Source organism: Scyliorhinus canicula, chromosome 10, assembly GCF_902713615.1.
Source record: "Scyliorhinus canicula chromosome 10, sScyCan1.1, whole genome shotgun sequence".
NCBI classification, from domain to species: Eukaryota; Metazoa; Chordata; class Chondrichthyes; order Carcharhiniformes; family Scyliorhinidae; genus Scyliorhinus; species Scyliorhinus canicula.
Window position 1 is genome coordinate 5,447,043 of NC_052155.1, and position 14,750 is coordinate 5,461,792.

The window sequence follows — 14,750 nt, forward strand, 5'->3', positions numbered from 1 at the left end:
GCTCTTTTGAAGGATCAGTGCAGACTTGATGGGAATGGACTCCTTCTGCACTGTAGGAATTCTATGTTCTTAACTATTTGCAATGAAAGCGATGTACTGGTTTTCTTAAAAAGAAACTCGTGTTTAATTGATTTTCACCGAAAATTGTCAACACCCTGAAGGACAGGCTGGGTTAAAATTACTGCCTTAATTTTAATAAAGGAGTTTCTTGGTGGTACAGAATTTTGATTATTGCTGAAAAGAGAGACAAGGGCGGGATTCTCAGGTCTCGTCCGTGGGCGAGACCCCTCACGAGCGAGAACGGAAAATATGGGGCAGGATAATCCCCGGGAGCGGTGTGAATCCCGCCTCGACACCACGGCTGGCATGGAGAAGAGAACCCTCCGCGCATGCGCCAAAATACGCCGGCTGGTCTGCGCATGTGCGAGATCACACCGGCCCTTCGCCGCATGCGCGAATGCGAGCCGTCCCTTCGGTGCCGGCTGGAGCGGCGCCAACCCCTCCGGCCCCCACCTAGCCCCCTAACGTGGTGAGAATTCTGCACGTTTGGGGGCTGTTGACCGGAGTGGTTGGCGCCGGTTCTCCCGTCGGCGTGGGGACTTAATGGGTAGGGAGTTGCTGTCCTCCCCCATTTCACTGTCTGTGCGGAGTCTGCATGTTCTCCCCGTGTGTGCGTGGGTTTCCTCCGGGTGCTCCGGTTTCTCCCGCAGTCCAACGACGTGCAGGTTAGGTGGATTGGCCATGATCAATTGCCCTTAGTGACCAAAAAGGTTAGGTGGGGTTGTGGGTTACAGGGATAGGGTGGAAATGAGGGCTTAAGTGGGTCGGTGCAGTCTCGATGGGCCGAATGGCCTCCTTCTGCACTGTATGTTCTATGTTCATACCCTGTGGTGCCAGGTGCGCCATGATTCTGCAGATATGTCACACTGTCCCTCTGTTCAGGCACAGTCTTTAACGACGTGCCCGGTCCGGCAGGTCCTCGAAGGACAGGTGCTGCAGGTACACATAAGGCCTGGTGCTGTGTCTCTTTCCCACCTCCTCCTCAGCCTGTTGGGTGGCCAGCTCCCCATCCTCACCGGCTAGCTCCTGTTCCTCTGGGGCAGGTTCGTCGCTGCAGCATCCTCCCCCCGGCAGCTCCAGCTTGTACAGCCTCAGTGCATCCCCCAGGGATGTGGTGGTCAGGATGAAGGCCACCATTCCTGGCTGGATTCCTATTGCCATTGCCTGCAGGGGGTCAAAGGCAGAATGTTAGCAGGGTGCACACGGGCTGGATGGTGGTCCTGCCCCCATGTGCCTTCTCCCTTCTCTATCCCCCCTCCTCCCCACCACCTGCTGTCCCTCTGGCACTCTGCCCTCTGCACCGCACCCCTGGCCATGTCTGTGCCAGGCACTGCATGGGCCTCTGGCCCCGCGCCCATCCCTGCTGATACCCATGCCTGCCGGCAGGATTACCGGTGGTTGGCCCTACCTATACCAGCAGTTCGTGCCGTGGCCTCCTGCAGGGGCTACTGTAGGGGCATTGCCCTTGGGGGGGCCATGTGATGCCCCGCTGGCAGATGGCACCCGGCTTGAGGTTGGGTGGGGTGAGGGGGTGGTGGGCTGCATGGTAGGGGGGGTGGAGTACTTGGGGGGTGGGGGCACCCATACGGTGGTATCACTCTGCACAACCACAGGCCACAATGGTTGGTTAGTGGGGCACACAGCAAGAAGACTGCCTTGCAGGCTGTGGCAATGGCAGTCAGTGCCTCGTCAGCCCAGCCTCATGGCCTATCCCCGGGTCACCCAGCATCCCCCATTGCTCGCCCCCGGCACCAAGACCCCCCCCCCCCCCCCCCCCCCCCAGCCCCCCCATTCCAGCGGCAGGTCCGGCAGCTCACGGTTACACCTCTGCATGTCCGACCTTCTCTCTCTCCCTCAGCAGCCACGGTGCCTGTATACCGATTTTTAAAATCACAAGTAAACCTCACCATCGGTGATTCCTAATGCAAGGGGCTGTAAGGGTTTGTAAGGGGCTGTTTAGCTCACTGGGCTAAATCGCTGGCTTTGAAAGCAGACCAAGGCAAGCCAGCAGCACGGTTCGATTCCCGTACCAGCCTCCCCGAACAGGCGCCGGAATGTGGTGACTAGGGGCTTTTCACAGTAACTTCATTTGAAGCCTACTCGTGACAATAAGCGATTTTCATTTCATTTCATCCTGGTGAAGGTGGAGCATCGCAGGAGACCCGGCGAATACCGAGTCAGGCTCGTTGATGATATGCCAACAGTATTTATTGTATGTGCGGAGTAGAATGCATTGACCCTGCTGTCAAGGCACCGGAGTATGGCATCCTGTCAGGTGCCCGGTGGTGTGTGTGTGTTTCTCCTGTTTCGCAATTCTGCCATCACTGGATGGAGAATCCCACCCAAGCTATCTCAAAAATTTGAGCATGGTATGTTAGGAAAACAAAGGTAGTTTTAAAGGATTTTTCTTTGTATTGGTAAACATTAGAAATAAGGTATAGGGTTAAATGGGTTTGATTCAATGTTTCTGTGCCTGGAAGGCTAAAACCTGTAGTTTAATTCATGCCAGACAAAGGTGTTTGTATGTGTGTAGCTTTGTTAAGTTCCAACTGTGTCCTTCTTAGAGAAGGCTATGACGTGAAAGATACATTAAAGGCATAAGCTTGTGGGTGTTCCTTAGCAACTGGGGCCTTGTGAGGTAGATAAGCTTCTAAGTTTTAGTGTAGCTAATTTGTGGGTAGTTGGATATAGATAGGGAGAGATAAGGCAGTTCACACAGCTCTGTAGAAGCAGTGGTTTAGAAGGCTAGATGAGAAACCTCTCAGCTTTGCTAGAAGAAAAGCCATACTATAGACTAATGTTTAAGAAAACAGATGGCGGAAACCTAAAGTCCATCAAGTTAAGGAAACTAGAGAAATTAATGGCTTGATTTAATGGCCTCATCACGCCTGACCTGGAGGCGCGACTAGGCTGATGAATCTCGCGAGATTCACGATGCTCGAGTTGCCTCGTGAGATTCTTCCAAACCTCTCGAGACTTCACTGCACTTCCTCCCTGTGTCTGCGTGGGTTTCTTCCGGGTGCTCCGGTTTCCTCCCACAGTCCAAAGATGTGCAGGTTAGGTGGATTGGCCATGATAAATTGCCCTTAGTGTCCAAAAAAAAAGGTTAGGAGAGATTATTGGGTTTCGGGGATAGGGTAGAAGTGAGGGCTTAAGTGGGTCGCTGCAGATTCGATGGGCCGAATGAGCTCCTTCTGCACTGTATGTTCTAAATTTTAATTCCCATATCCAGGAACCTGTGAAAGTATGAAGGGGTCACTCCAAGGGATTAACACTGGTTGGCACATCAGACCCCGGTAGCACAGTCGTTAGCATTGCTGCTTCACTGCGCCAGGGACCCGTTTCGATTCCCAACTTGGGTCACTATTTGTGCGGAGTCTGCACGTTCTCCCCGTGTCGGCGTTTGTTTCTTCCGGGTGCTCCGGTTTCCTCCCACATGTCCTGAAAGAAGTGTTTGTTCGGTGAATTGAGCATTCTGAATTCTCCCTCTGTGTCCCTGAACAGGTGCTGGAATGTGGCGACTCGGGGATTTTCACAGTAACTTCATTGCAGTGTTAATGTAAACCTACTTGTGACACTAATAAAGATTATGAAGCTTTTATTATCGAGTTGAGGTAATGTAATCAACTGACTGTGGAGATGGGACACTGTTGTTTCCTTTTTTTAAAAACATTTAATTAAGGCATTTATGGTTTTATAACAATAAAAGATACAAATACACAATGGAAACATAGTTCAGTGCGTAACTCGTCCCTCCCTCCCCTCCGTCCCCGACTAATCTCAACAAAATATTGCCTCACTCCCCCCTATCCCCCCCCCCCCCCCCCCCATTGAATTGAATCTCCTGACGGTTTAGTTTTCTCCGAAGAAGTCGATTAACGGCTGCCACATCAGAATGAACCCTAACATTATTCTCTCAGGGGGAACTTAATTTTCTCAAGTCTGAGAAACCCAGCCATGTTACTACCCCATACCCCTGATTTCGGGGGCTTTGAGTACCTCCACGCTAGCAATATCCGTTTCCGGGCTTCCAAGGAGGCAAAGGCCAAAATGTCAGCCTCTCTCGCCCCCTGGACTCACAGATCTTCCGACACTCCAAAAATCGCCACCTCTGGACTCGGCTCCACCCTCGCTTTTAATACTGTAACATGACATCCGCAAATCACTGCCAGTATCCCCTAAGCTTCGGGCGTGGCCCAAAACACCGTGGACATGGTTTGCAGGCCCACCTCACACACCTGTTCTCCACCTCAAAAAAAACCTGCTCCTCCGGGCCACCGTCATGTGTGCCCGGTGAACTACCTTGAATTGTATCAGGCTGAGCCTGGCACATGATGAGGACATGTTGACTCTGCTCAGCGCATCCTCCCACGGACCCGCCTCTACCTCCTTACCCAGCTCATCTTCCCATTTACATTTTATCTTGCGTACCTGGGTTTCCTCCCACTCCACAAGTTCTTTATAAATTTCCGATACCTTCCCCTCCCCCACGACACTGTGGTTTCATGACCATGCCTGGTGACAGACCCTGAGGTCAGTCAATTAATGACCAACATCAGGGGGACGTTCTCAGGTTCAGAGGCCTCCGTGAACCTCTCCTTGGAACCTAAAAGGGCTGACACATGATAAAGAGAGCAGCCTCCTGAACCTTCCATTCTCAGGTCTCTGCAGGAGATTGAAGAATGTTTCTGTACAATGTTGGAAGGTTGCGGATATCTCCAAAAAGAAAAAGAAAAATCAAGCATTGTATCAAATGTATGGAGCAGAGAGAAGACAGAGTTCGGGAAGAATATTTGGCTAGATCAGGGTTGGCTCGAAGCCCTGTCCACTTTCAAATCACCAGTTCCTATAATATCTTAGATTTGCAATGCTGGTGAGCCAGGCAGCTGATGATCAAGGGAGTTGTCCCAAAATATTTCACCCTCCCCTCCACACGGCACTTAGACATGAAACAAAGACAATCGTTTTATATCTACACATTTTGAAAAGCCTTTATTTAGCAGCAATATTACATTTTATTATTCTTTTATTAAATAACAAGCAGCAGTTAAAAATCTGACTTAGTGTTCTTCCATTACTTCCAAGATATGCACTATATACCTAGAAATACGTACTTTTTAAGTTCAGTCCAATACCCACACCATCGTTGCAAATTGGTAACAGCAGACATAAGAGATGCAGAGAAGGATCCCATGTCTGTGTTTGCATATTTTTCACTACTGAAGCTTTGGAGAACTGAGAATTGAAGACATTCTAACGGAAAATAGTAAAATATCAAATGTGCCGCCAATTACGGGTTTAACTGAATCCAACATTAGTTCAAACTGTAATGCATCACAATTTGTTAAATGTGATTTCAATGCATTTGAGATAGATTCATTTCAACATAATTCATTCATATTCTGTTACTTCACATTTGGAGCTCATGTCTTTGAACACATTGGATGGTGTACAACACAAAACTACTCCCACTGCCAGTACTAACTGCTAACGAGGTGAGGATTTTGTAATCTAATTCTACTAGGGCCAATGAATTGCAAACCTAAAGTGATTAGAATTCAGATCTACAATGGGAGAATATTTCCACATTTGATAAACCCTGTGAGTACAACTGATCACAATTTCAAACATTGCAGTTTTAATACATTCAACCTTAGGTTTTATTTTTAAACTTCAAGATTTCCTGAACTTAAGTTCTGATATACTGTACAAATAATTACAGAATTTTCTTTACACTTTTAGCTATACAGGTTTTCCAAATAAGGTTTGCAAAGCTTGCCAACGCTTTGAAACTCCCGAACGAAACACAATCCTCCAAGAAAAACCACTACATGACAAGTCAAATTCAACACAAACACACGTTAAATAGACCAAAAAGGAAACTGGAAATAGAATGTTAAGATTACCAATGACTCGGCAATAAGATGGAATGCGTTGTATAATAGGCAAAGCACTCCCTCCACGCACATTTCTGGAATGAGATATTGGAGCGATACATTGACATATTGAAACTGAACTATATTTTCAGGATACAAAGTCCACAAAACATATGTCAATTAATGGATGCCTTATGCAATTTCTATGTACCTAAATGGAACCAAAGACTGTTTATAAAACAGTTTAGATAGAGATTGTTATTTTATAGACACAATCCTTATCTAGCTCTACAACGGATCTAAACAAAACTTGCATATAGCTAAAATACTGTGACATTGTGATAAGTGATTAGCTTTTTCAGAAACAGACGATGTAAGGATAGCACGTTTGCATAGAAATAGCTTAACTTAGTGTCGTGCAATAAAGAGTTTGAAGAGACTCAACCGGCCAGTATCACTCCCACTTATTGCTCGAGTACAAATTGCTATAAACCGTCTTGAGGAACTTAACGGACAAACTTTACTCCCACTTATTGCCTTACAAGAAACCCGTCAGAGGTGGGTAAACAGCTTCACTCTTGGGCACTTCTAGAAAAGTTCTCAACAGTTGAAAAAGTGAAAGAACCGTTTATCGTAGAGGTGCTCTCATTAAGAGGCTTCTAACAGAAATTCTTGGCAGTACTTGCAAGAAAACTCTCAAAGAACATTCGTATTGGAAGGGACCAAAAATAAGTCAATTTACATTGGTTGAGGTTGTACTGTGTTTTTTTTGTTTAAAAGTCATGAAATAATATGTGCCCTGAAATTTGTTCGTAGCCGAGACGCCGGCTGACTTCATCTCCCATGTTGACTTAATAAATGTCATTGCAGTGGGAGTAATTCCGATCCCAGTAGCCTCCTGAGCACAGCCAGTCTGATGCACCAGTGTAAGGATTGGGACCTTGATGGAACCACCTATTTTAAAAAAAAAATCACATAAGATAATAAAACATGTCATCGCTAGATGCTGCATTGTCTGATGCTACTTGTGGAAGAGCAACTGCCGAGTGGGACTTGTACCATATATTTCATACTCCAAAACCATCCTGATCAATCAGATTCATTACGTAACACTAGGCACATGGTACAGACCTTTGTACATTTATATAAGAGCACAGTATTAATATTAGAAGGGTGCAGAATACACCAGGAAACAGGAGTGTCCAATGCGTGACCCACTGGCCCCTCTATCCGGCCTTAACAAGCTCCTGCCATCTTTGTGAGCTTGTGTGCAAAGCCATTTTACTGATACAGACCTAAAGGCTGCTGACTGATGGACTTATACCAAATAGGAAGCCACACATCGGGAATCAGTCCCATAGTCACAGGGCCAATGACGTTTAAGGGGATACAAGGTAGGCATGAGGTGTGTGGCTGTTGTGCGTGCAGCACACTCACCGTTCTGAGCACGTTTATCTTCCACTGACCTTGCCCTCCCACAGGCTGGACACCCCTGTCTCCTGTAAGCATGCACACGCGCACTTGAAATGTATTAGATGCTCACTATTCCAAAAAAAATGGTGCATTCTTCAAGCAAGTTGTCATTTATTGCTGCTGACAAAATGTTTGGCAAAACAAAATTCATTTCGCAGAATCATATCACAAAATCAAATAATTTTAATAAGTCCATTGCAATTTTGCCTTAAAGAATGCATCATGCCAGATATGGAGTCTGGGAATGCCGGTCAGAGACTTTCAGGAAAATGGGAACACAACATAAAATTGAGAGAGAATGCATCCAGTAAAGGCAAAAATCCCATCACCGTACAGTTGTTATGTGGCATGCTGAAATAAAGTCTCTACTTCAATAAAAGGCAGCTCGTATTCTGATCGTGTCAGCAGTGTCTTCTCCAACCTTTGGCCATTTGAACGTCAGGACTTTATTCTGCCCACGTCCAATTGCCGTGACCACTGCTTCTGAATGTAATGCTGGCTAAGTGCTTATTCTGTTAGCTTCACAATTTAATAAAAACATCCCGTCTCAGAAGTAGAACTGACTGGCACGGCTGTTACAGCTGGTGTTTGGTACCATATTTGGTACCTCCACCACTGGCAGAATGCGGCAGCAGTGTACACCAAATTGAAATGTGCTGCAGCAACTTCTCTGACAGCACCTTCCAAACCTGTGACCTCTGCCCCCTAGAAGGGCAAGGATAGCAGAAAGCACCACAGTCTGCAAGTTCCCCTCGCAGGCACACGCCATCCTGACTTGGAACGACCTTGTTGCTGGATCAAAATCCTGGGATTTCCTTCTTAACTGCACTATGGGTGTAAGCTATGCGTCAAGAGCAGCAGTGGTTCAATAAGGTTGTAGCCATGTGCCCCACGGCCAAACCGGAGGCACACTGAGAAAATGGACAACTCTGCAGTTGAGAAAATGGCTGAAAAGTTGCAGTTTCAGCTGTAAATGGCCCAACAGGCTAAGTTCTCAAAACATGATGGGAATATAAATAAACTCTGCAGATTTTGTGAGGAGAATTGTAAGCCAGTTTTCATAAACTGGCCGCCTGGACAGTGTCCTGTGTTAAAAGCCACTTCGCACATAACTGCAGTTGTAAAGGTGACAAAATGGCCCATCCACAGCAGTTGCTGAATAACAGGAAGCCCTCAGGGCAGGGCTGTGACCTGCTGGCCCACCATATTCCACGGAAAAGTCCAGTGCTAGGAGAAGAAATCGAATAAAAGCACAAAGACTCAGAACATCGAGCAGCAGGAACCCGGGAGTAACCGTTCAACAAGAAGATGCCGAACTGCAGTCAAAGAATCATCGCCTCGATGTGAGCTTGATCACCTCATCTGGTGCGGGTAATACCTCAGCCTTTTGCCTAGTCATTGATTAGTAGTTCAGTGTAGGTCAAACATGCTAAGATTTATTAATAATGTTCAGTTCTATGAAGCTCTTGTACTTGTGACTTTGTCCAATGTGGAAACTGCCCTGATATGATGTATATCAATAAAAGACCAAAGAAATCTAAGCCCGCTAAGTATTGCCCCATCAGTTCCTCTCAATAATTCATAAAATGGTAGAATGAATTATCAACGCTGCCATCAAGCAACATCATCTTGCCATATAACACGTTGATGAGTTTGGGTTCCACCTCAACCATTCAGCTCCAGACCTTGACCACAGTTTTGATCTAGTCATGGACACAAGAGCTGAACAAGCTTTTGAGTTTTGGACTGATTACAGCACCAAGGATCCCTCCAAACCTGAGGCCAGTACAGGTTAAGGGGAAAATACTCCAGTGGTGAGTTAGACGGACACCCAAGAAGTTCGGCTGTTCAGGAATTATCATCACATTAAACAAGGAAATAGATTTCTAGACTCTAAAGGTGCCGATGGTTATTGGGAGACGACGGGAGTATGGTGTTGCGATTGAGGATCAGCCATGATGATATTGAACGTGGCTCGAAGGGCCAAATGGCGTACCCCTACTCCTTTTTTGTATGTTTCTACATCCTCATGGTCACAGATTAACTGGGCAAACCATATCAACATGGAGTAGATAGGCGAATAGTTTAAGAAGAAGCCTGGATGAGTCCAGGAAGAAAGGAATAGAAGGTTAGGATGATGAATGAGATGAAGAAGAGTTTGCGTGGAGCATAAACACCAGCACTGACCATTTGGGCCGAGTAGCCCGTTTGTGTGCCATAAATAAACTGTGAACAAGGCAGGCACGTAAAGATGATCAAAGCATTCGAAATCCACCTCGCAGGCTGGAGGCTTTACATTTTCTAAGCCAAAAAAAAAAGCAGCTGAGGCCTCTGGGTCTGTACTCGGAGTTTAGAAGGATGAGGGGGGATCTTATTGAAAGTTACAGGATACTGCGAGGCCTGGACAGTGGAGGTGGAGAGGATGTTTCCACTGGTAGGAAAAACTAGAACCAGAGCGCACAGCCTCAGGCTGAAGGGACGATTGTTTAAAACAGGGATGAGGTGGAATTTCTTCAGTCACAAGGTGGTGAATCTGTGGAACTCTTTGCCGCAGAAGGCTGTGGAGGCCAAATCACTGAGTGTCTTTAAGACAGATAGACAGATTCCTGATTAATAAAGGGATCAGGGGTTATGGGGAGAAGGCTGGAGAAAGGTGGTGATGAAAAATGTATCAGCCATGACTGAATGGTGGAACAGACTCGATGGGCTGAGTGGCCTAATTCTGCTCCTATGTCTTATGATTTTATGGACTTATGGACAAACAGAAATATGATTAAGCTTCTTACCAAGAGACTGCCTTTAACTGTCACAATAATATTCCATGACAAATCAAGAATAGCTAAATCTGTGAATATTTGAAATGTAATAAATATGTTTATAGGTTACTTTAAGACATGACATTACTGCTTAATTGTGAATACTTCTGAGACGAGATACATAGAAGATAGGAGCAGGAGGAGGCCTTTTGGCCCTTCGAGCCTGCTCCGCCATTCATCACCATCATGGCTGACCATCCAACTCAGTAGCCTAATCCTGCTTTCTCCCCATAGCCTTTGATCCCATTCTCCCCAAGTGCTATTTCCATCCACCCCTTGAATATGTCGTCTTGAATATAAAGAGAGAATATCATCAGTGAACTTCTCTTAGCCTTGGACTCCATGGCCATAATTTGTTTTAAGTGTGGTCAACTGTACGCTGATTTTGTTTAATAATCAAGAATTAATTTCAAAGAAAAAGAATGTTATCCCAAGCAGTTCAACACAAAAAACCAGAAAACCAAAAATGAAGTACAAACAAGCCAAACCTGGGACCCTCTGCCAATTGGTTCCTTTGGGGAAAACAGTAGAGAGAAGCACAGGTTATTAGAAAATTCCTGATCAGTATTTAATTCTGCTAAACAAAAGGCAATCATTACAAGTGCAAACTTTCGAATCTAGGGCAGCGGAAAACTGTACATTCCAACACTAAACCGGTGTGTGAAAGTGGAGTCTTTGTGATTGTGTGCAGCTGAAAACATAGTGAAGCACTCCGATCTGAAGTATAGCGATGGAAGTCACTGCCCTGTAATGAGCTCCCTTTTCCCCTCGGGGTCAGTGCTGTCAACACATTAGGATCAGGGTACGCCACTCCAAACCGGCCCACCTACAAAACCAGGCCCCGCGAGCGATGTGTTAATAATCATTGGGAGTTTCCGTTAATTTGACTTATTCTAAACGAGGCTCCAAATATTAAGCTGGTCCTTTGATACTAATAATAATCTTTATTAGTGTGACAAGTAGGTTTACATTAACACTGCAATGAAGTTGCTGTGAAAAGCCCCTAGTTGCCACATTCTGGCACCTGTTCGGCTACACAGAGGGAGAATTCAGAATGTCAAATTCACCTAACAAGCACGTCTTTCGGGACTTTTGGACAGAAGGACAATAATCAGCATGTTTTAAAAGCTTTTAAACCTAATTGATTTGAAAATTTTCCCAAGAAACTGGCTACTTTCATTTATATGAGACTGGTTTAGCACACTGGGCTGAATAGCTGGCTTTTAAAGCAGACCAAGGCAGGCTAGCAGCACGGTTCAATTCCCGTACCAGTCCTCCCTGAACAGGCGCTGGAATGTGGTGACTAGGGGCTTTTCACAGTAACTTCATTTGAAGCCTACTTGTGACAATAGCGATTTTCATTTCATTACTGTACCTGAATATATGAATAGCAAATTGTTCTGTATATTTTTAAAATCATTTACAGTTATTTAAAATCAGGTTACTCACAGATGGGAAACCAGACGGATTAAAAATGCTTAATTTTTGTGGTACACTAATTTTCAGCTGTATTGTTAAAACTGGACCAGGTTACCACTCTTCGATATAAAAAAATGAAATATTAACCTTTATTACAAGTGGATACAAGTATAAAGGGTAAGTAGGTCTGGTTGGAATTATATAGAGCTTTGGCGACACCACATCTGTGTATAGATTCTGTCTCCATACCCAAGGATGGCTTTACTAGATGGGAAGTAACGTAGGTTCAGATTCCTCATGGGAGAGATTGAGTTGAATGGGTCTATATTCATAGAATCCCTACAGTGCAGAAGGAGGCCATTTGTTCCACTCAGTCCGCACCAGTACTTCTGAAAGAGCACCCTACCTAGGCCCACTCCCCCCACCCAATCCCCGTAACCCCACCTAACCTTTGGACACTAAGGTGCAATTTAGCATGGCCAACCTAGAATTTATTAGAATTTACAGTGCAGAAGGAGGCCATTCAGCCCATCGAGTCTGTAACGGCTCTTGGAAAGAGCACCCTACCCAAGTCCACACCTCCACCCTATCCCCATAACCCAGCAACCCCACCCAACACAAAGGGCAATTTTGGACAGTAAGAAGTCTTACAACGCCAGGTTAAAGTCCAACAGGTTTGTTTCAAACACCAGCTTTCGGAGCACTGCTCCTTCCTCAGGTGAATTTTGGGTAATAAGGGCAATTTAGCATGGCCAATCCACCTCACCTGCACATCTTTGGACTGTGGGAGGAAACCAAAGCACCCGGAGGAAACCCACACAGACACGGGGAGAAGGTACAAACTCCACACAGACAGTCACCCGAGGCCGGAATTGAACCCAGGTCCCTGGCGCTGTGAGGCAGCAGTGCTAACCATTGCCAATATTCCCTGATGTTTAAAAGAATAAAGGCAATCTAATTGAAATGTATAAAATTCTTTGAGTGCTTGACAGGGTAGATACTGTGAGAGGCCGTTTCCCCTGACTGGAGAGTCGAGAAGTAGGGTGGTTGGCCATTTAGAACTCAAACGAGGAGACAATTATTTACTCGGAGGGTTTGAATCTTTGGAATTCTTAGAACGTGTTAACACTCTCAATGCTCGGCTCACTCATTCAACACAGCCCTTGCAATGTGGTACACAGTGGGGTCTAAGTTCAAATCAAAGCCCCCAAAGGTACCAACCTAACCTCTTGTAATATTCATGACTTTAGGTCGGGTATTAATTTGAAAATTAAATATGCTAGCTGAAACTATTTTACAAACAACTTAACACCATTTTCTAAAGAACACAAACTGAATTCAGAAATGCTCTTTAGTTTTGAATAGCAGGGCATCAATATATAATTTTATTTCTTGTTTCCCAATTTCTAAATTTAAAGTAGGTATAACTGTACTTTAAGCTGCCTCTGCTAATGGGAATTTTACAAAAAGTGGCAGTCTGGTTAATTGTTCAATATCATTAACGCTAATGTGGAGTTCTTAGTGTTGCTAATTTTAGGATGGTTGGTGTAGTGTTCACAGAGACCACAATAGCTTTAAATTAAACAAAGCTATAAATTTATTAACACTACTTATTTGGATTCGACACTTACGTCTATATAATACACAGTTGATAATAACTATATAATCTACACCCATCTACTACTGATCTCTACACTATTACATTAACTATGATCTGCTCAGGGCAGCACGGTGGCACAGTGGTTAGCATTGTTGCCTGCGGCGCTGAGGACCCGGGTTCGAATCCCGGCCCTAGGTCACTGTCCGTGTGGAGTTTGCACATTCTCTCCTTTGGGTTTCGCCCCCACAACCCAAAAGATGTGCAGGATAGGTAGATTGGCCACCCTAAATTGCCCCTTAATTGGAAAAAATAATTGGGTACTCTAAATGTTTTTTTTTTAAACTATGATCTGCTCTCACTCACACTATATTTCCTTCAGTCTGTTCTCTAGGTTTCTCCTCAACCACTCACCCACAAGGCACCCTAGCTGTACATCTAGCTCCCTCTAGTGGTTGATTTAGACATTTCATTAACCCTTGGAGTTCTTTACATTTTATGATAATGTCACAGCTAATTTGAACAGACAAACAACATTTGAATTCGAACATATGAAAAAGTGACCTTCCCAAAGTTATCAATTTACTTCTATGTAACGGGTGGCAGACGGAAAGAACAGTTTAACGTGACTCTCCCTTAAATCTCCAAATGTACATCACTAAATAAACGAAACTGAGGAGAGCCAATACTAACTTGTTCTTCCAATCATTGTCAGTCTTGGTGCGTTGCTTGCGAGCAGCTCTTTGCTTTTCTTCCAACCTCTTCTTTTCTTCACTGGCTAAGTCTACAAAAAGTTTAAACAGGCCAGTTTGTTCACCTGTACTTTCACAGTAACTCAGAACAATTACATTTGTGTAACGGGCTTGGCAGTGTGACGCGTGTTCAGTTCTGAATGGCTTAATTTGCCAATAAAGACACTCACTTGCCATTAAAATAAAAATGTATTCATATTCCCGCTTCCCCTGAATAAGCATTACTTTGCAGGTTGAGAAGACGAGCAGATAATTACACTAACAAGGGGAGGCGGCGTAATGGTATGGTCACTGGACTAGTAAACCAGAGACCCAGAGTAACGCGGACCCAGGTTCAAATCCCGCCACTGCAGATGGTGAAATTTGAATTCAATAAAAATCTGGAATTAAAGTCTAACAGTGACCATGAACCCATTGTTGATTGTCGCAAAACCATCCTGACCTGGTCTGGCCCACATGTAACTCTGAAGTAACTCCAGATCCACAGCAATGTGGTTGACTCTTAACTGGGCAATTGGGGATGGGCAATAAATGCTGGCACAGCCTGCAACGCCCATGTCCCATGAACAAATTTAAGAAAACATACAAGCTATGGCAAATGGAATTGGGCAGGTCTTTCATGCATTAATGCAGACTCGATGGGCCTCTTCTGTGGTCAGAGGTAGAGCAGAGTAGCAGAGGTTTGGATAACCGCAAACTTATGAAGGGTAGAATGTGGGAGGCTAGCCAAGAGTGTGTTTGTGGTGAATGTAATACA

The 14,750-nt window shown here is 45.0% G+C and overlaps 1 protein-coding gene across 5 annotated transcripts in view; it reads right to left on the reverse strand.

Annotated features, from left to right (window-relative positions):
• Positions 1–5,024: 5,024 nt before the first annotated feature.
• Positions 5,025–14,750, reverse strand: part of osbpl1a (oxysterol binding protein-like 1A) — a 242,783-nt gene continuing 233,057 nt past the window's right edge. For 4 of the 5 annotated variants that reach the window (XM_038808561.1, XM_038808559.1, XM_038808562.1 and 1 more), the window contains 3 exons: positions 13,935–14,025; positions 10,714–10,737; positions 5,025–6,890 (listed from right to left, as the gene is read on the reverse strand). In XM_038808561.1, coding sequence (XP_038664489.1) covers positions 6,788–6,890; positions 10,714–10,737; positions 13,935–14,025 — 218 coding nt within the window. In that variant the 3' untranslated portion in view covers positions 5,025–6,787. The remainder of the gene's footprint in view (positions 6,891–10,713; positions 10,738–13,934; positions 14,026–14,750) is intronic. The other variant, XM_038808558.1, reaches the window with a different exon arrangement.